The sequence below is a fragment of the Strix uralensis genome, chromosome 5 (genome assembly GCF_047716275.1).
Source record: "Strix uralensis isolate ZFMK-TIS-50842 chromosome 5, bStrUra1, whole genome shotgun sequence".
NCBI lineage: Eukaryota > Metazoa > Chordata > Aves > Strigiformes > Strigidae > Strix > Strix uralensis.
This window is the reverse complement of record NC_133976.1, coordinates 10,676,767-10,697,583: the sequence shown is the minus strand read 5'-3', so window position 1 is coordinate 10,697,583 and position 20,817 is coordinate 10,676,767. Positions and strand designations below refer to the sequence as shown.

The following is a 20,817-nucleotide window of genomic DNA, read 5'->3' as shown; positions in this document are numbered from 1 at the left end:
GAGATAGTCAAATCTCCATCCTTGGAGATTTTCAAAATTCAACTGGAGAAGCCCTCTAGTCATCTGATCTAACATTGAAATTAGCCCAGTTTTGAGGTGAAGGTGGACTACATGACCCCCACATAACTATCCCAATATAATCTGTTGGTGATCCTTTTCTCCATCACTGTGATTGCTGAGTTTAGCTAGTTAATGTTTGCAAATATAATACAGGCACCAACATCCTGATGGACTTACTGTCAAGATGCTATGGAAGGTGTGAAAGAGCAGGGACTGCAATATTTATTTTTATTAAATAAAAACTTCGATGGAGTAAAAAATGTTCATAACTTCAGTGTTGCTGAGACGAAAAATATTGTTAGTCATGTTTGCAAAATACACTCCAGAAAAGCCATTTGCTTTTTTACATATATTTTTATATATAAATATGTATATATATATAAAGTTAAAATGTTATTTTATAACATTGTCAAAACTTTTTGTTTTCTTTGGTGAACTCCTGGGCCAAATGAAAAAATGGAAAAAAATGATAAAAATGGGTTCCTCTGCCTGGGTTACGGTTCTCTCAGACAAGTAATGTTCAAACAGGCTGTAAGAACATAAGGACTCAGAGCAGCCTACACTACTGCTGTCAAAAGGATGACTTTTACTGCCTAAAGAAATATCTGGAGGCATTACTATAAAACTGTCTATACTACTACATCACTGATCAAGTGAGCAAAGGACAAAGTCACTGATTCCTTTCCATTCTTCCTAGAAGTCTATGATATTTCTGCTGTGGATTATAATTTAGGAATCATATAAGGAGTATCAATACGATGTAAGTGATTAACCCAGACAGTAAAATTTCTGAAAAAGACAGTGATTGGTTGTAACTTTAACTCAGACAACAAGCATTATTTTATTTTACTGTTACCCTCTTACATCATACACATACAGCAAAAACACAACTATGAAAGAGGTTACAGAAAATGTGCTCCACAAGCTTATGAAGTAAATATTACTTCCAAGCTACCTTATGCTTTCCTGAGGCTTATGTCACTGTGTTTTATTAATGCTATACAGAAGTTGAAAATAAACACTGAGTCTCACATTAATCTTCCCTATATTAGTCTTAATTTTTAGGTGGGTAACTATCATTCTGATTCACTCCGCCCATCACACTTCCTGACTATCTTTTTAACTGTGGCAACTGCTGACTGTCTATATCAAGCAGTTATCTATATTTAGAGAAATCAGGACCATTAAACTCTCATCTCACACACACACTGAGGAAATCCCCAGCATTTAATCCTCCTTCAGGCCTTCCTCCATACTAGTTATTTAATTTCAAACCCTGCCTTTACTTACAGTTAGTGGCTAGCCCATTTAGCCTGTTTGGCATTTATGATCCTACACCAGGGAAAAGGCTTGCCAGGCAGTGTAAGAGCACCAGCACATTCGATGCTTGAGCTGAATTCGGCATTAGCAAACAGCTTGCAAAGTGAGTAAGGTGAGATATTAAAGCTGTATTTTGATAGGAACCACTTAGATTGGATGAGAAAAGGTGTCAGAGAGAGACCGGCTGGGAAACAGAAGCAGGGTTTAGCAAGGAGATTAGAGGGAAGATATGGACAGATGGAGAATGTGAACAGAAATTGAACCAAGATCTGAATTCATTCTGTACAAAATGCAAGAAGTTCTGGAGGAGGAGAGCCAAAAGGCAGGCTTTCTCTGTAGTCTCATACAGAGGGAGAGGAGGAATACAAAGAGAGAAATTTCAGGCTCTGCATCAGTTTCAGAGAGATGTCTAAGCCATATCCTGTGACAATGTATCAGACTTAACACTGTATTTAGAGTTTCTAAATGGCTGACTTAGGCATTATAGCACTGAGCAAACTGGCTACTGCTATTTTCTGTCTCATATCTTCATTCTAAATGCAGAGACTGTAAGAATTTATCATACCGTAACCTGTTAAGGATTCCACTCCCTGACCTGGACACTGCAGTAGGTAAATCACTTTTTTGAGTTTCTGAAAAAGTTTACCAGTGTCCAACTCTCCAGGTCAGATTTGAGAACTGTTGACAGGATAGCTTCTGAAAGTCTGAATTGGTGTCAACAAAGCCAACCTTGTTCTGTAAATAAGAGTTTTGTCTGCACTATGATGCCCATCTGTCAGCAGCCATTCACCTTAAAAGCATGCTCAGAGAAACTGGAAGCTATTAGAAAACTGTTTCTTTAAATGACATTTCAGTGAATTAAATGAACAAATGAACGTGTTTTGTTTTGTTTTGTTTTGTTTTTTTTAATTGAGCTTTGGCACCTAGAAAACAATTTCTAATCCTAACTTTGACTGAATCATAACTTTTGCTGTGCAGAATTGATAAAAGGAAACTAGTACATGAGCAAATAACCCACTGGTTTTAATCACAGAAAAAGCAGGAAGTGAAAACACAGAAGACTCCAAAGACAGGCTTCTCAAGAGACCATGGGATTCACCTGAACAAAAGTAGTCTGTCATCTACAATGTCTTTGTAGTCAATGGAGAAATGGGTGGGATTGATCATAATTTAAAGTATAAATATAAAGTAAGTACAGGAACTGTTGTTCCCTTGGAATACTTCTGCCTGCAGACTGTTACTGGAATCTACAGTGACCAGGTCAGGTGTGATTTCACACCACCAATATCTAACATTAAACATGATCTTTCCAAACCTTCATATCTTAACTAGGTAGCCTATGTCCTTCTGTCAGTCAAGGAAGATGCTAGACCTCTCTAGGTGTCAGAAGACAAATGTAAAGAGAGGAAAGTAAAATGGCAAATAAATGCCACTTCAGCTAAGGGACAGAAGGAACAAGACAGGTGGCATTTAGGCTATTTGATTATGGACTTTATGGAGTATTTTATTTGTCTCAGCTTCCTATCTTTTAAATGAAGACTGTATCACTGAGGTCATTCAGATTATAGAAAGAGCCCTATATAGTCTGAGTGGTTAGTTTACTCGAGTAGTCTGTGACAAATGCTGTATCAATACCAACTAACATGTGGATGATAATGTGTAAGAAGAGCCATGAATACTAAAGAAAGTTGTATTTAATTTTGGAATTCAACTTTTAAAGATAATGCTATTATTCATACTGCTCGAGATATTCTTGACTTGGAAGGGAAATCACTCATGTAGGCTATCTATCCCTTTACGTTATTCCAAATATTCAGATATAACACAGTTTCACTCAAATATACTGATTCTAAGGCTTTTGTGCTATTGCAGTTATAAAGTTTGTGTTCATATCTACAACATATCCCAGGCCACAAATTGAGATAATCCATTTCCTGCCTCTACTGGACATGAAGAGTGTTTAGTAGCTGTCCTATTTACAATGATGTTTAACACAGTGAAAGACTGCTATTTTGTCCAACTTTGGTCTTCTTTCTAGATCAACACAGCCAGATTCTTCAGCCTTTCAACCTATGTCTTGTTGTCTAAATCTTTTATGATTTCTCTTTTGTTCAACTTTGATTTTTTTTGGTTTCACTAACTCTTAAGTGGTGCTGACCTAAACTGCATGTAGTATTATAGCTGAAGTCTCACCAACCACTGAATAGAAAAATTTCAACACATATCTTACACATGCACAAGTTGTCAGCATTTCCCAGGAACACTGCTACCTTTTTGCAAGCACTTCATATTTTTAAGTCATATTAAGTCTAAACTTTTGCTACTACACCGGAACATTTTCAGTACCAATATCACCTAAACAGCTGTATTTCTGAATATGTATTTTTCATTTGTACCTGTGGTATCTTTATCATTACTGAATTTGATTTTGGGACACTGCCCTGAATTACAGTTCTGCTTTCCAAAGTAACTGTGTTTCCTATATTGATCTAAAAATGCTATATGAGTGCTTTCTCCATACTCTAAATTGCAACTGAATTATTAAAGAGTCAAGCCTATGACAAACTCTTTCTTCTTTGACTCACTTAAAACTGCCTTCCAGTTTGACAGTGACCAACTTGACCTAAGATATCTACTTCCAGCTGGCAGATGGAAAATAAACTTCTATTAGAAAATAGTAATTGCAAAAACTTTAGTTTATCAATAAATAACATTGTGCTGGAGTAAGAAAGTAAAGTACAAGGGACTATTTGTCTCAATATTTCATACTACTTTGATTTTCAGCATCAATCTGTAAACCCATATGCCTACACCTAGTTTAATTTATAACTGTAAATACAGTTATTTATCTCAACAAATTATTTTTAATATGAAATCACTGACTCAGAAAACCAGTGCATGGATAGAAGGATTTTTTGAGGATCAAAACCAAGGTAAAGTTAGTTCTAAAGTAGTCAAGTCTTATTAATTTAAAATCCAAAATACCTGTTAGGTGTTATTAGCCCACATTGCAATTTGAAACACTGGTAGCACAAGAGAATCTGGCCTAGCCTGTATTTCTAGAGATGAGAGGTGAAACTTCAGAGCGCTGGTAGATGATTTATGAAGTTAATAATGCAGCAATGAGTATTAACAACACACATCTAGCCCAAAAATTACTGGCTACCTTAATTTCATCCTTCTTTTATTTTTATTTTTTGGGGTGATCATATGGGGTGTATCTAGCTCTGCAGATATTTTTCATATTTTTCTTTAAGGGAAAATGTAGAGTTTTGAAATTTTTAGTAGCTCATATGCTAAAAATAAATTAAACTCCAGGGATAAGTATGTCCCTGGAGAAAGTATGCCCAGGTATCAGAATTTAATGGAGATGCACTCCATTCTAAGGAATTGATTGCACAGAATAATTATCTCAATACTAGCATGCCTAGAAGGGTTTCTAAAAAAACCCAAACCCAAACTCAAAAAACCAGGGAGAATTTTAAATGCACTGATTTGTGTTAAAGAAGCATCCTAGAGGGCTCATATGCAGAAGAAAGGTCACCATTCACATAGTGGAGAATGAAGACACATACAGAACATATTTTTACTGTTCTGAATATTTTGTTGTATTTAATTATATCTGATCATAAGGCTTGGGTGTACTGTGGTTCTGGGTTTCTTTTTAGTAATCTTCATATAGGACCTATCATAGATTTTTGCCAGTATTGGATCACTTCCAAGCAACATTTAATCACATTTGGTTGATCAAGACAATATTTTACAAACTTAAAAATATTTTAACGAAATTATGGGAAAAAGTGTTGGAATTAAAGCTTGCATTTTGTTATGACATTAAGTTTTGACTACTTTAACAAGAACAAATTGGTTTTCTCTAGTTAGTACACATTGTTACAGTTTGCAGGGAGGTTTTAATGCATTCAGTCTAGATTCCTTCTGGAGAAAACTAAATAGGAAGCTCCATCCTAAGTCTATCTCAAATGTGCTCAAATTCCATTAGGGAAAACCAGTCCAAACCAATGACCAAACCAATGACTGACAACAACAGAGTATACGTGCATCAGCATCAGCTACTTTGATCTACTGTTCTGCTTTTATTGTACCGAACAACTTGGTAACATAGCACAGTCAGTGCTTCCTTTCTAGGGAAGATTTTATAGACATTGATCCTTTTGGAGAATGTATGCTCATATGCTCAGTAGAATATGATTTTCCTGTGCCTTAGTCATAGTTGCTCATAAAAAAGTGGACAGAATAAAATGCAGTAAGCCAAACTTATCAGCAGAACATGTGAAAGAAACTCACTTTTGAGTTTAGTCAGGCAATTACACTAGTAGAAATTTTACCCTCCTACCACTTATTCAGACTAACTACAGTAATCCATGGCTTGACAAGAGATGAAAGCCTGAGGCAAAACAGAGCTGAAGTAGGCTAAAACTTACTAGTTGGTATGTGCCCCTCTGTCATTCTGTGCCTGCTTGGTTCTGCTGTATACATTTATAGTCTGTACTTACTACTTTAAAGAAGGGAACATGATATTGGCCTCTCTCCACACCCAAACCTCAAAGTATTCCTAAAATGGATAACCAAAAAAGCAAGTAATCTGGAAATAAGTGGAAAGATATTATTGTACCTCCATTCTTTGTCTTTTATGGAAGATAAAAGAGTGAGGGATGGGATTTGTGGCCAGTGGCATTTTTTTCATGTGTGTGTAAGAGCTGACTTAAGAGGAAGATGGATAAGCTGACAGCAGGTGAGAAAAGACCCAAGTGACAGAATACCTGGCTTTTTGTCAACTCTGCCATAAGTCTCATGCTTTATAAAAGATTGTTAAGGGTTCCCTTTGAAAAGCAAAAGAGTGTATACTGTAATAATTTTCTATTATGCATCAATGTCCCTTGGTTGAATAGAGAAGGTGTGAAATCAACTGATTTAAAAGTGTCAGGCAAGACAGGCTGACCTACTTAAATGTGCTTTAGAAAATAATGTTTATATGATATGTTGACCAAATGTGGGGTAGTCTCTGTTTTGAAGATCTGACAGATGGAAAAAAGATGCCTCATTTGAGTCTCATAAATGTTATTTCAAAGGATTTCAAACACAGCACAGGAAGCAGTAGCTTGAAATGTTAACAGGACTCTAAATTGTAAATAATTCAGACCACTAGTGGAAAAAGTAATCTTAAATCTAGCTAAACTCACATAGTTAAAGGAGACAATAGGCAAATCCTTTTTACTATTTAGAGAGGGATAAGATTGTCTAGAAATGTTTCTAGAGATGAGTGAGATCCTCTTTTCAACCCTGTTCCCAGTGAACTTGTTTGAAACACACAGAAGAGTGTGTGACTTGATATTCAAGCACAAAAGGAACTCAGTAGGTACATGTACACCTCCTCTGGATTGCTGGCCTGAATTCAGTCTCAAAATAAGATGTCCTGTCCATAAGCAATGAACCAGCCTCATGTGAAGCTGCAGGGGGCTCTTCATGGATGCAGGAACCTGTGTGCCTAATCAGACCTGGTCACAGCCTATTGCTAACTGTGGTAACATACCATCAGGCAGACCCAGGTATGCAGTTCACAAACTGCATGCAAACTATATGAATCATGCAAATCAGGCTGCTCCCAGACTGTTCTTTAAGACTAGTTATGCATGGCCAAAATGAAGGACCAGTTGTCACCAGTGCCTGAAGAAGTGTTTCATTAAAGCACAGCCCACAGGCATCACTCAGAAGCAAAGGAAAAAAACCCTTGCACTTTCAATCTAGGTTACTCTAAAATCATACTACTAAAGATGGTTCCTCACTCAACACCTGTTTTTACTTACATGCAAATAACACCTGTTTCTGCAAAAGGTAATGGCTCCTTTATATTGAAATATAATTTTTACAGAAAACAAAATGTTCTTCTTTTTTTTTCCCAGACTAGGGGAAAGTCCACAGGACTAAAATGGAAATTTAAAGTCACTGAATTAAGCCTTTTGCAGTTACAAACATGTGACCACTTTTTTCTCAGACCACAAAACACTTCTGAATATTTTACAATAAGTATAAAAGCTATAACAAAGTACCAACACCTTTCAGCTGGAATTAGGCCCATATGACAAGAAACCAAGGGAAACACCAATGTCCTGTGCTCCATCAATAGCAGAAAACTGTTACCTGAAATTCTGGCATGCCACTAAGAAAGAACCTACTCCCTGCTTCTGAGGAAGGTAAACAAACAGAAATGCCCAACCCCAAAACAGGTACTTATCCCTACTCTTTATTCATTACCAAAGCAGAACATTCCTCACTGTCATACAACTCTGGTGATTACCATAGTCCTGAATAAACAAGTAAACTATCATGGATATAATATATGGAAGGTTTTAATTTTACCGGGAGCAACTACCCTGTTTCCCCTCTTCAGTGCCCAGATATACAGCAGGTCTGACACAGCAAAGGGCAGCCCAAATCATTGAAGTCCTAACCTTCAGTTTTAAACTTGAAAACTTTAGAATACCATGGAAGATAAAACACAGATTAATGTGCTTTGTTTTCATTAACTTTTAAATTTATGCCATTTAAGGAAATCTACATTTTAAAAATCAGTATAAAATCACTTCCGCTCTTACTACAGCAACAGATGAAGTCCTGCAACTCTTACCTAAATAAAGAAACAATCTTTTGGCATTTTGTTTGAAATCATTCTATTTTTTTACTACAGTATACAGATTTGAATTACATTTGCCTTACCATTGCAGCAGCTCACATCAGATGAAAAATTTGAGAAAGTCTGTTAACTCTCTTAATAAACAGATCGATATAATTTGTTCTAAGTGTTGAAGCTTAAATGTACAGTTTCTACCCTGAAGCTGACAGTCTGTTGACAGATGTGTCTTTGCATCAGTTTCACTAATACAAACACTTTTGCTGAGTCTTTACGCACTGCTTAGTTGTAGATGTTCTATGTGTGTCACGGTTCATGTGTGAGATCTTTTGCCATTTACTTCAGTTTAGTGGAGCAGGCATCTTGCATCCAAAAGCAAAAGGAAGACAACTTCCACCTTTGATTACACATATGCAGTGTGTACAAGTGCCAAACTTCACTGTGACTGGCATGTGACTTGATTCTGTCATGCACTTGTATAAAGCTATTTATTTATTAAACTACACCGGTAGTCACAATTTTCTGTTGCTGCTGAATGGATGAATTTCAATCTCCACTCCACTAACACTTCTCGGTGTCCTGTGGCTTTCACTCTGTGGAATCCTACCATGCTGGACTGCGGGGCAATCTATCAGTCAATGTTGTGGAGCTCATTGCCATTGGGAGCTCAAGTGGCACAAAGCTCACAAAACAAGAAAACGAGGCATCTTTGTAAAGTATCAATTCCAGAGGGGTGGCTTCCACAACTTTTTTTGGTGCTGACAACCTACAGCTCACAATTTTTCCTTGACACAGCTACACTTGATTACTAATATATATCACAGAAATGTACAGCACATAAGAACTGCAAAATGGAACACAATGGAAAGCCATACTTTGGATTAATAGGAAGCCACCATCTATGTTCATTCAAGTGTTCATATAGAGGCAATGACCATGATAGACAGTAAATGAAAATGTAATGTAAACATATAACTTGTTATCTGAAAATTAAATGTGCCATCACTGAAAGCAATATTATCTGGATACTTATAATTATGTGATAAGCTGCCAAGTTATTTTTCAGCCTTTCACTTGTACTAGGTTAGATAAAACTCTGTAATAACTTCCTATAAAAGGTGCATGAAAGAATAAAATTACATTTAAAGCAGCAGTTCTAAAACATAGAGACATAATTTAATCATCTCCGTCTCCATAATCCTTTTTCTTGAGATGTTGTAATAAATATATTTTTCAATGGAAGAAGTACATGAATAATGAAAGTGCATTGCCTGAAGGACAAGGTATCATTTCATTGTAATCCTTAGAAAGAGACCAATTTTATTCTTACCCTTTTAGTCCCACTGATTGCACAAGGATCAACTTTTTTGATGAACTGTCATAAAAAGAAGCCTGTGAAACATATACATGAACACATGAACACCCTTTTTACCTGCAATGTTTATGAATGCAGACAAAGACTAACCCTGAAACAAGAACTATTAAAAAAATGATGGGATATTCATCCTTGCAAAAAATATTCACTCCATTTCCTTAAGGTAGTGAAAGATCAATCTTTCATTTCCATTTTATTCTTTTATGTTCAGCTCTAGTAAATTCTCTTTTCCAGAGTGAGCTGTTTCACAAGTTCTTCTGAACTGAATTTCATTGTTTTGAATGACATACCTGATCCCTTCTGCCTTTCCCTTTTTATAATTAGGCAATTAGAAGCTCTCCAGTCAGGAAGCACAGAGAATTAACAGACAAGGACTTCAGATGTTGTGGGCACTGTACAAAGAATAAAAACCAGTCCCAGTGCCAAAAATATTTTAATGTTGAGGAAACATCTGACTTTCTCACTTAGCAGGATAATCCAAAAGCAACCCAAAAATGTATTTAAACTCAAGTACAACAATGATATGTTGCTATAACAACACAGTTCTATAGTTGAAAAAACGTCAACAAGGTTTACACTTTGTCAGCAGTGACACTGTGTGCATGTAACTTTTCAGGAAGAACTTTTGAGTCTGACAGAAGGTACAAAAGAACAAATCACTGTCCACTCTTCTTTCCCGTGCTTCCAAGATGCTGCAGTCCTAAAGCGAGGTTCTCAGATGGTACATACATACATAGATGTGCCAGAGAGAATACTATAAGTCTTGTGGAAACTAGGAGAATATTTAGAACTTATAGTGCAGATCCCTCCTTCACAACATAACTGGAATGAGTAATTGAGAACTGAAACTGATATAGCAACTGCAAAAGAAATTTATACCCATATTTCCAGATGCTGATGAGGTCACTAGATTACCTTCTGTAAGTGACACTCTAAATATTTTATTTTTTTGTCATATATCTCTTTTCCTCCTTTAAATTTCATGTACCTGATCCCAGCCTAAGCTAACTGAACCTCAGATACTTAATTAACAAAACTCTATCAGAAAGAGAGGGTGTAGCAGACTTAATGATTGACATAATATGAGAGCTGAAAGCAGCCATGGTGGTCATGGGAGGATACAGAGCAGTTTCCTCACCATAAGCGACATGAGAGAGTGCAGCCCACTTGATATTCATGGAAGTTTTTTACTTTCCTTGCACTTGTCTACTTGCACCCCATGTTCCATAAAAATGTCCACCTCACTTATCTAGACTGTAAGTACTTTGAGACATGGGCTAGTTGCTGCTTGATGGGTGCATGCTAATAAGAACAATATAGCTCATTACTGTTTGGGCTCAAGGCAAATTGGCAATAAACATATGGTTAAAAAATAACAATTATGTAAAAGCCCTTTGTTTCCATGTGTCATTAATGAATACTGTGTGTGTTCAAACTCTACTCTAAAGACCTTTAAACAATCAGCTGTTTATAGAATTTATCATCCATCATACAAAGTATATAATTCATATCGAATATAAATGTATCTAGGAACTAAGTGAACTAAATAATTTGTCCTCAATAATAGTTTCACTACACTGACAGTTATTTTACAATATTATACCTGCTCTCCAATATCTAGCAAAACCCTAGACTTTCTAACTCATGAGTGCCATTCTTTAAGGTGCTGTTCCAAACCCTCTACATGAAACTTTACTGCTCGTGCTAGTGTCCCCACTGTGCTAATCGTGCATTAGGGAATGACGTTGATATAGAGTGCCAATGCCACGACTATGGTTTTCCCTTCAAACTTCCAAGTACCATTTTCCAAGCAGTAACAGCATAGGAAGCATTTAATATCCACACAAATACACAAAGCTGCAAAAACTGCTTACAGTGGGAGCCTTGGAGGGCATAACCAGATAATTCTGCACTTGAAAGCCACCACAAATTATCAAACATAGAGAACAAACTCTCTTTATTCTTTCCAGCCTGTACTAATCACTCATGTATTCACAGATAACTGAACATAAGAGATAAAAATTGCTGAAGAACTCGGATGGCAACTCTTCCACAGCTCTGCCAAATAAGATACTGACCCTGCAACTGACAGAAGACAATGGATTCGGACAAAAGGACAACCAAGAGCATGTTAAATTATAAATGCATTTTTTTTAGCCAAGACTTCTTCCTCTTATTCATAAATAACAGACTGATTCCCAAATCAGAAATCTTACTGCTCAAGGAAAAGGAATACTGCAGAAATTAAAAATTTTAATCCTGGTGATGTCAGCCTTATTCAAAATTGCCTCCTCTGACCCCATGAAACACAGCCCTCAATATATGCATAACTTCCTGATAATTGTCCTTATCCAAAAAAAAAAAAAAAACACCAAACCAGAAAATGGATTTGTGATATGAGTCCTTTTGGTCTGGGAGAGATAAAAGATGTACACATTGGGACACAAGATTACCCACAGAATCACAAATGGCCAAGAAACCTCACGGGCGTCAAAAAGGACAGATAACTAAGGTGTTAGCTGCCTCTCAGAAGGCACATGCAGTAATTTCAAGGTAAATGCACTACAGACTGTGCCACAAGAGCTGGGTGTTGTATGATTGGAAAGAAAATGCTTTTAATTTTCTGAAGAATTGGCAGTACCCACTATATTGGCAATTAATTGCTATGTAAGACACAAAGTGTCTTCAAAATTCTGAATAATAATTTGGTGTGGTTTTTTCTGAATCTTAGTAAGACTGTAATGTGGATTCCTCTATTTCCAGGCAAAGCAATGAAGCGAATAACCATTGCTTTAGACAGCAGACATTCCTTGGGACTTTTCAGCAAGGTGTGCAGAAAGACTACATACACAGGTATTGCAAATGAGTGTGTCAGCCCTCATGCTGTACTGATAGCTGTAGAATTGCATATTTTTTAAAAAAAAAAAAAAAGAAAGCAAATACTTCTTACCATGAAACCCTCAGTGTACTGAAACTGAGCTCTGGAACTGTCTTCTGCTGTGGGACTCAGGGGCTTAGGATCAGACATAGAGCGTTGCATCATCTTTGCCGCCTTTGGGCTTGATGGAGGAACCTTGGCAATGTCAGCATGCAGCATCTTCTGAGGGCTGATGTCATCAGTGATGGGTTTTTCATAGGGTACAAATGCTGACTCTATAACTTTGCTTGGTGAAACAGGTGAAATGGGTGAATAGAGAACTTTGGGAGATTTGGGAGGGGAGGGGACTACCTGCAATGTGGAGTCTGGACGAAGGTGGGATGAGTATCCTATCTCTAATGGTGTTGGGCGTTTTTTATCTTTCTGAGGAGATGAAGCTGACAGATATTGGGGACTCTGAGTATCTGACTCTGTCTCTGTTTGACATCCCAAACTTTCTCCTTTATAAGTCTTTTCTGGAGCTGAAATGTGTTTTATAATTTCAACCTTAGCATCCAATCGGGCCCTGATTGAAGGTGTTCTTATTGTTCCTACAGGTTCTGTTTGTACTGAAATCTCTGCCACTGTCTGAACTGCAATACTAGATACTTTGGAGAATTGTTTAGCTTTGTCTGCCTCAGTGGTACTCTCACTGTATTTCCCTACACGAGGCTTCCTTCTAGATCTGCTAGAAAGATCCCATTCATCTTGATCTTCATCATCTGTCTGAACACTTGTATCAACACTCTTCTTAGTTCTCCGTCTCCTGCTTGTGTAACCTCTGTCTGCTCCATCTTCATCATCAGTTTGCACTCCGCTGTCCACTATCTTTTTGAAGCATCGGGGCTCTTCTTCCAGGGTCTCCTCAAGCTCCTCATATGGACCACGTAATTTTGGCATAGAACTTCTCTTTTTCAATTGCTTCTCCTCTCTAACATCAATATCCTTAAGAGACATTTCTGAAACAGAGCTTAGAATACCAGACCTAGGTATGTATTGGGTAATGCCATCAGACTGAACTGTGTACCACGTTTGGCTTTGTGGAATTTCAATACCCAGCACTCCTGAAGCCGTAGTGGTTGCATCATCAGTAGGCCAAAACTGGCCATTTTCTGTGGTTGCATACTGTCCTTCCAAAAGTGTTTGATCTGTGGTAGTTTGTGGTGAGCCAGTTCCTGAAGGGTCATAACCATACTGATATATCTGACGAATTTTTTGCTCCTCTAACTGTTGGTGGAGCTGTTGTTGAAGTTGTTGGAATTGTTCAAGTTGCAACTGCTGCTGGGCTAATGTCTCTTGCCTCATCATAAACTGAGCTTGTCGTTCCTCCTCTTGCTGAAATAAGAGATGATGTTTCATGGATTGCAACTCCTCAAGCTTTTTTTGCACCATAAATTTTTCTTGTTCCCTAAATCTTTGAATTTCCTGACGTTCCCATTCCAGCTCTTCTGCAAAGCGCTGCTGCTTAATTTTCTCAAGCTCAAGAAGTTCACGCTCCAAATCAAGCTGCTGCTGTTTGCCTTCTTCAGGGGCAATGAGAAGGGCAACCTCATCTTCAATTACATCAGTATAAACTTCCGATGCTGTAGTTAAAGCAGGTATCAAGTTGGTTGGCTCAGTGGTAATAGTTTCTATAGTAAGAGGTGGTAACCCTGTCTCCATATCGATGGCAGTAATTGCACTATCTTTTTCAGCTGCCACTGTTGTCAAGAAACTGTATGATCTTGGGAGTGGTTGATTCTGTTGCAAAGTTGATAAAGAGGGCACCGAGTCAATTGTTTGGAGAGTAGGCAAATCTCTGACAGTTGTACTGAAAATAGAACCAGGCTGTGTAGTGATGGCAAATGTGGATGGGATTGGAGTTGCTACTGAAGAATAAACAACACCGTTGGATGATCTTAAAACACTTCCAACACCAAACTGGGATCCCAGAGATGATACCATTCTTGCTTGGGAATACTGTGGTGTACTGAGCCCGATGCCAGAAATCACCTGTCGAGTCTCTGGATAAGGACCAGTAGTCTTGCTTGAGTAATCCATAACCTCACCTGAAATTACAGGGCAAAGTTACAGTCCAGTCCCACAAAAGAATGCTGCTTTGCGGATTCTGAAAGTCATCCCATCTTGATGAATTAAATGGGAAGGGGAAACTGCATGCAAATCTTCAGGTTAATGATCTACTTTAGATGTGAAGGAAACAGCATTTCTGAACATGCAGGCACATGCAGGCACCTCTGTGCAAAACACATATGTAAAATGAAGAAATGAAAAACACGTGTAATCCAGAATAATTTGTCACACTGTCCAAAAGAAAACAAAACAACAGAAAGAGGGGAAAAATAATACAAAAAAATCATCCTGAAATGAGGTGAGGAACATCAAAATCATATTTCAAAGAAAGATCTGCTGCTGCGTCATACTGACCTGTAGTAACTCTTCCAGAAGTAAGATCTACTGCTGCATCAGTTGCCCCAACTCGATAATCAAAACTATTCTTGCTTTTGTATGCAAACAGTCCAGCTTCCGATAAATTTGTGTCAGACATAGATGGTTTCATACCTCCCATTCCTCGGTAGCCATATGACCCTGAACGATCATACTGATAATGGTCATCTCTGTAACCAAAGCGATCTTCAGGGAGTGTAGTTGGTGGCTGCTGTGCTGTACAGCTCCTACCAAATGGCAGTTTATAAACCATATCACAGCAGACAGCTCTTCTACCTGCAGTCAGATCCACAGGCTTTTCATCATCTTCTATTACTGTTGTTATGGTACCTGAAGTAGTTTCATCCATTGTTACTACTGTTCTGTGGGATTTTGTAGTGCTAAGGTCAACTGCTCCACTCTCCATCAGCTCCTGAGAAGTGGAGAGATCAGTCCAACCATTTGTAACACCAACAGGTGGTACAGTAACAGGCTTTGTAGTAGCCCATGTCACTGCATGAGTTGAAGTACCTAGGGATAAATTTATTGGCACTTCATCTCTACCTGCAGAGAATGCCTGGCTGCCTGTTACTCTGTACGCAGGCTCAAAATGTTTTGATGTTGTTAGCTGAAGTGGCGTTGTCATTGCATGTCCCAGATCCACAAGGCTGTCTTTACTGGCAGTGTAGCTTACGGTGGCGGTGCAGGTCATTACAGTTACTGTCTCAGTGACTACAGACAGAGAAGGATCGGCAACACATGCTGTGCTAAGATTTATTATAGCTGGCTGGACAGTACTTACTGGCCGTCCACATGTATCACTCACTGGCATTTGCCTTCTCACCTCCATGGAAACAGCAGACAGATCCATACAGCTATCTCTCATTCCGATATCCATCTTAGTTAAAGTGCGAAGATCTATGACATCGCCCAAAGGATGGAATCTTCCATTCTCTCTATAGCTGGGTTGATCTACTATATGTAGTGGCTCTGGAGGGATAGTAATAGCAACACTACCTAAACCAAAACCAGGCCCTGGGCCCTTAACTACAGACACTGTGGTCTTGGTTACTTCTGTTGTTACTACTTCTGATTTTGAACTAGGTATTTTTTCAAAAGTTGATTGTGTTGTGACAGGAATAGCTTGCAAAGCACCTGAAATATACATACTCTGATCTGCCATACTTTGAATTTCCATAGTTTTCATGGACGGAGTAAAAATTGGTTGCATAGGCTGGGGAATCTGTTCTTTAGAAGGTGCTTCTAAAGGCCAGCTGGTAACTGCCTGACTAGTTATAGCTTCTGTGGGAGTTCCAGGCTCAGATGGCAATGTGATGACAACATAGGTTTCCTGTGAGGGTTTTGTCAACCTTGGTGAAGATTTGTTAGAGTGTGGAGACAAAGGGGAGGTGGGAGATGCTATTTTGTATTCAGCTGCAGAGACCAAATTCAGAGTCATACTTGAAGTCAGTGACAAACCTGTTGGTTTGGGCTGTGTTTCTGCTGGCTTATGAACAGCTATTGGGAGAGGAGGAACTGCTGGTTTAGGAGCAATTGGAGGTTTAGTTACTTCAGCAGGCCTGTGACTGAAAACAAGCCCTGCTGGAATAGAGGATGGTTTGGGTGGTACAGGAGGTGGTGTTGGGGTGTATGTTTTTGTGATAGGTACCACATGATTCTTTAATACAGCTGTGGACTCTAGTGTTGGAACACTTGTGACTGAAGGTACCACTGTGGGAGCTGTTGCTGCTGGAGTCTTAATCTGTGACTTCTTTTTGGGATAAATGGCTGGCTTGGGTAAAATAGGTGGAGGTAATGGTGGTGGAGGAGGTGGTGGAGGAGGAGGTGGTGGGGGTAGAGAAGGTTGTGCAGGAGAATCCAAAGAAGAGCTTCTAAAAAGCGAGAATACTTTGGATGTTACAGCAGGAGCTGAGGAAGGCACAGAGACCATGCTGGTCTTACTTACAACACCGGGAGTAGGTACAGAAGATGTTTCTGATGCAGGCTCTGTAACTGGTACTGATGCTATACATACAGGTGGTTGCTCAGATGTAGCACTAGTCAAATGAATCCTTTTCATATCAACACCCAATTCTTTGTGTGGATCTTCATGATGAATTTTGACAATGCCAGCCTCTACTGTACTTTTAATTTTTCTAGCTGCTTCCTTTTCTGCTTTGCAGGTATCAAAGGTAATGGTATCAGCTGTATATTGCTTGGGTTTTATAACTGTAGTTGCCACTACTGAAGGTGCAGTTTCAGGCAAACAAACTGCAGCTTGATCCACACTTTCCATATCTGATGCTATAGATGGCTTTGTAGGGGCTTCGGTAACAGATTCATAAGGCATGTTCACTTCAGAGTACTCTTTTGTAGATGTTAAGGGAACTTGGGTTATTATCCTGACACCTTCAGAATCTGCTAGTTTACTTACAGCATCTGCTGTATCTACATAACCTGTGGTTGCACTATCTATAGGTGATGAACTATCTGTGGTACAAACTGAAGATGTAGATGATGTTAAGGAAGCTGTATCAGAAGGTAAAACTGATGCAGCACCTTCTGATGCCTCAGAGTATGTCAACATTGATGTCTCATGAGAAATTATTTCTTGAATTTCTCTGGCATAATCTGTTAAGTATTCATCTTCAATTTCCTCTGCTGTAAAATGCTGTGTTATTTTAACATCTGGAATAGAAAGTGCTGTGCTACTGACAGGTGATACATCTGAAATTGCTGAAGTAGTGCTTGATGTTAAAGATGCACTATCCACTATTTCTCCAACACTTGATACCTTTGCATCAGATGTGGGAACAAAACCTGAAGTTGGCTGTGTTGGACTGGACCCGGGGGTTAGCTGCATTCTCTGCCTTTTCATAAGTTCTTCATAAGCAGATTCTGCGTCTAACAACTGCTTTTCCTCAGTGGTGGAAGCTACTGTGCTGTCTAATACAACTATTTCATGACTTTCTGGGATAATGTAAGAACTAGAAACAATATCTTCTTGAGGCACAATAGAATGTAAAGTCTCAACACTGTAGTAGTCTTTCTGTAGATCAGTAATTTGCTGCGGTTCTTCATAGATCTGTTCTGAAGCTCTTATTTTTTTCTCTCTTCCTCTCTGTTGTAAATATTCACTGCTCTCATCTTGTCTCATTACAAGATTAGTATCAATTGTTCCATTGTAAGTATCCTCTACTAAAGATTCATAAATATAATCCTCTATTAGCATTCCACCATATAAAGATTCTTTTTCAAACACTTCATCTTTTTCATTTGCAATTTGAAATGCCTTGGACTTATGAGTCTTATGCATCATCTCCTCATACACCTCTTCAGCACTTTTCAATGTCTTTTGACCACTTTCTTCTTTTGGGAGTCCAACTGGTTGTTCATCTGTTGGTGAGTATAGAGATACAGCTGTAGGCAATTTGTAAACTTTTTGTACTTCTATTATTTTTTCTGGGCTGATTTCAAATCCTTCAGGATCTGACTCAATACTAGGTGAATATTCAGAACAGGAAGATCTATGCAGCTCTTCCATTTCTGCTGCCTGTCGTAATTCTTCTGTTGGAGATGCATCTTCAATGGGAGAAAGATTACTTGGTGGAGTCTTTGGACGTTCCCTTCTTCTCTGAGCTCTTAGTTCATCCTTGTCCTTTTTAGATTTTTTGCTAGAACTTTTCCTTTGTTGTTGTTCTAATTCACGTTGTTTCTCTTGTTCCTTTAGCAGTTCTTCCTCTTCCCGTAGTTCTTCTTCTTCTGAAGAATCTTCAATAGTTGGAAGAAGAGGGCCATGTGACCGATGCCTGGCTTTGCGCTGTTGTTTGCTCTCCCCTCCCAGTTTTTTGTGACTAGGACTGCTGTCACTATCTTCATCAAGTGATGACACTGAAGTAGGAGATGTACCTGGTGTGAAACTAGAAGCATGTAAACTAGAAGACCCTTCTCCTCTAGATCTATCTTCTGGTGAATCTGTAAGACTCTCCATCTCTAGCTCAGGCTCTTCATCAAAATATAAAATACCTTTCTGTTGTTCAGATGCTTCAGAATATTTGTTTGTTATTGTACTATTTAATTCTATTGTTTTGAAGCGCCGAAGGCCACCTCCTCCAGTTATTACAAGTTCTTCACTGTCTTGACTTTTAGTTTCCCTGTATTTAGGTTCTGGGCTTTCATCAAAAGTCTCATCATCATCATCATGCCATGAATGTCTTCTTCCTGCATCCTCATCATAGCCTGCACTACTTTTCCGTGCCATTCTTCTATGTTTTCCAGCTGTTCCTTTGGCTTTGCTTTTCACTTCTTCTTTCTTATGACTTTCAGTTACACTGATCTCTTTAAGTTGATTTCTAATGAATTCATCATCTTCAGAACCCGAGGCGTCTTCATCAGCACTCATCTCTATAATCTGTTTTCTTATGAAGTCTTCCTCATCACCTGATCCCTGACTGTCATCTCGTTTGTACTCATCACTGCTTGAAGAACCAACACTAGCTCTTCTTTTTCTCCTTGGGACAGGGGAGTTTTCACTCTCACTGCTGTCTTCCAAAGAATCGTAGCGTTGTCTTCTTGCTGATATGTCATCTCCTTCATCTTCTTCCTTGTAGTCTGCCCGGGAGGAAGTACTTCCTTTGCCATCTTCTACAATTGTTCCTTCACCTTGAATGGCTTCTAAGACTTCCTCATCTGAACTGTAAGATTCTGGAGTGACTGGCAAAGGCTTTGTTTTATGTTGATCTTTTGTCTGTTCACCGTACATTTCATAAAGCTCTTTGCTTTTCGTAGATTTTTCATCAGAAAGTGTACTTGCCTGAGCTTCCAAAATAGACAGTACAGTACTTTCCAATTTAGCTAGATCTGAGGGGCTTGGTGGACTTTCTTGTGAAATAGTGTCTTTTTTATTAGATTTTCTGAGTAAATCCTTTTCATCACTGGGGATATGACTTGGAATTTCACCAAGTGAACTTGATATCCCATCAGAAGAATACCCGGTGTCGCTCAGACCTTGTGGACTTTTCTGTTGCTGAGAGCTTGATGTGTCTGATTTTTCATCCTCCTTCTCCTAAAAAAATAAATACATACGCGTGTGTATATATTTATATATAAATTATTAATGTCTCCAGGCATTTAAATACACGTGAATTTTTTCTAAAGGATGAGTTAATGTCTCAGATGAAAAATTACGATGCCAAGAAGAATTATACTAAACTATAAAAGACTGAACACTAATTTTGTTATACAAAGCTATCAAACTAATACAAAAAGTTCCTCAAATTTTGAGGTTTTGCATTGCATCTAACTATGCTTTGCATGGTTGTCCACATTGGCAACTGATTTCGTTAGTTGTAAGATGGTCTTCTATTTTTCAATACAAATACTGTATTTAATCAATAGAATTACTGTATTTAATTGTTTTCAGAACACTTACTAATGATTATATTTTGTTCACATATGCATGGGACAAGTTGTTTGGGGGTTAATTTTAAGGAAGATTTTAATTACCTATGTTTCAAAACTGCCTACATAGTTCTAGCTGCAAAGTAATATAGCTTGCCAAACGCCAGCCTGCAGTATTTCTGGGGTCTGCCCCTTTCTTTGCCTATTTAATTTTTTATAATTGTGTAGCAATGTGTCAATTTTCTCAAATTTTGGACCTATGGTTTCATTTTGTTGATTTAAGTATTACACATTGTAACACATAACAGAATACATGAAGTATTGAAGCATGACTTAATGCAATTTGGAATGTCCCCACATCTGCAGTTCAGCACTGTACAAACATTTCTGAATACCTCATAAAAAAGAGGTTTCTGAGTAAACTTGTAATACATAGTTAAGCTGCTGGTAGGGAAGTGTAATTGCAGGAAGGAAAGCATGATGGTCAGCTATCGATCAAAGCAAATAAGGAAGCAAACAAGGCAGGCATATCTGACTGATAATCATAACCAATGTTTTTCTTCTCATCCCTAATTAAACACCCTTCGTCATTCTCCTATCTTCCAGATCCTTCTATAGTATTCTGAATGACAAGCATCTTTATCTCCTCCTTTAGATAACAAAAATACCAGG

General features: G+C 38.2%; 1 protein-coding gene across 1 annotated transcript in view; it reads right to left on the bottom strand.

The window, feature by feature from the left end:
• PCLO (piccolo presynaptic cytomatrix protein) overlaps positions 1–20,817 on the bottom strand; it is a 382,484-nt gene that overhangs the window by 182,950 nt on the left and 178,717 nt on the right. The window contains exons 5-6 of the mRNA XM_074869854.1: positions 14,746–19,810; positions 12,355–14,369 (exon numbers count right to left, since the gene is read on the bottom strand). Of these exons, the coding sequence (XP_074725955.1) occupies positions 12,355–14,369; positions 14,746–19,810 (7,080 nt within the window). The remainder of the gene's footprint in view (positions 1–12,354; positions 14,370–14,745; positions 19,811–20,817) is intronic.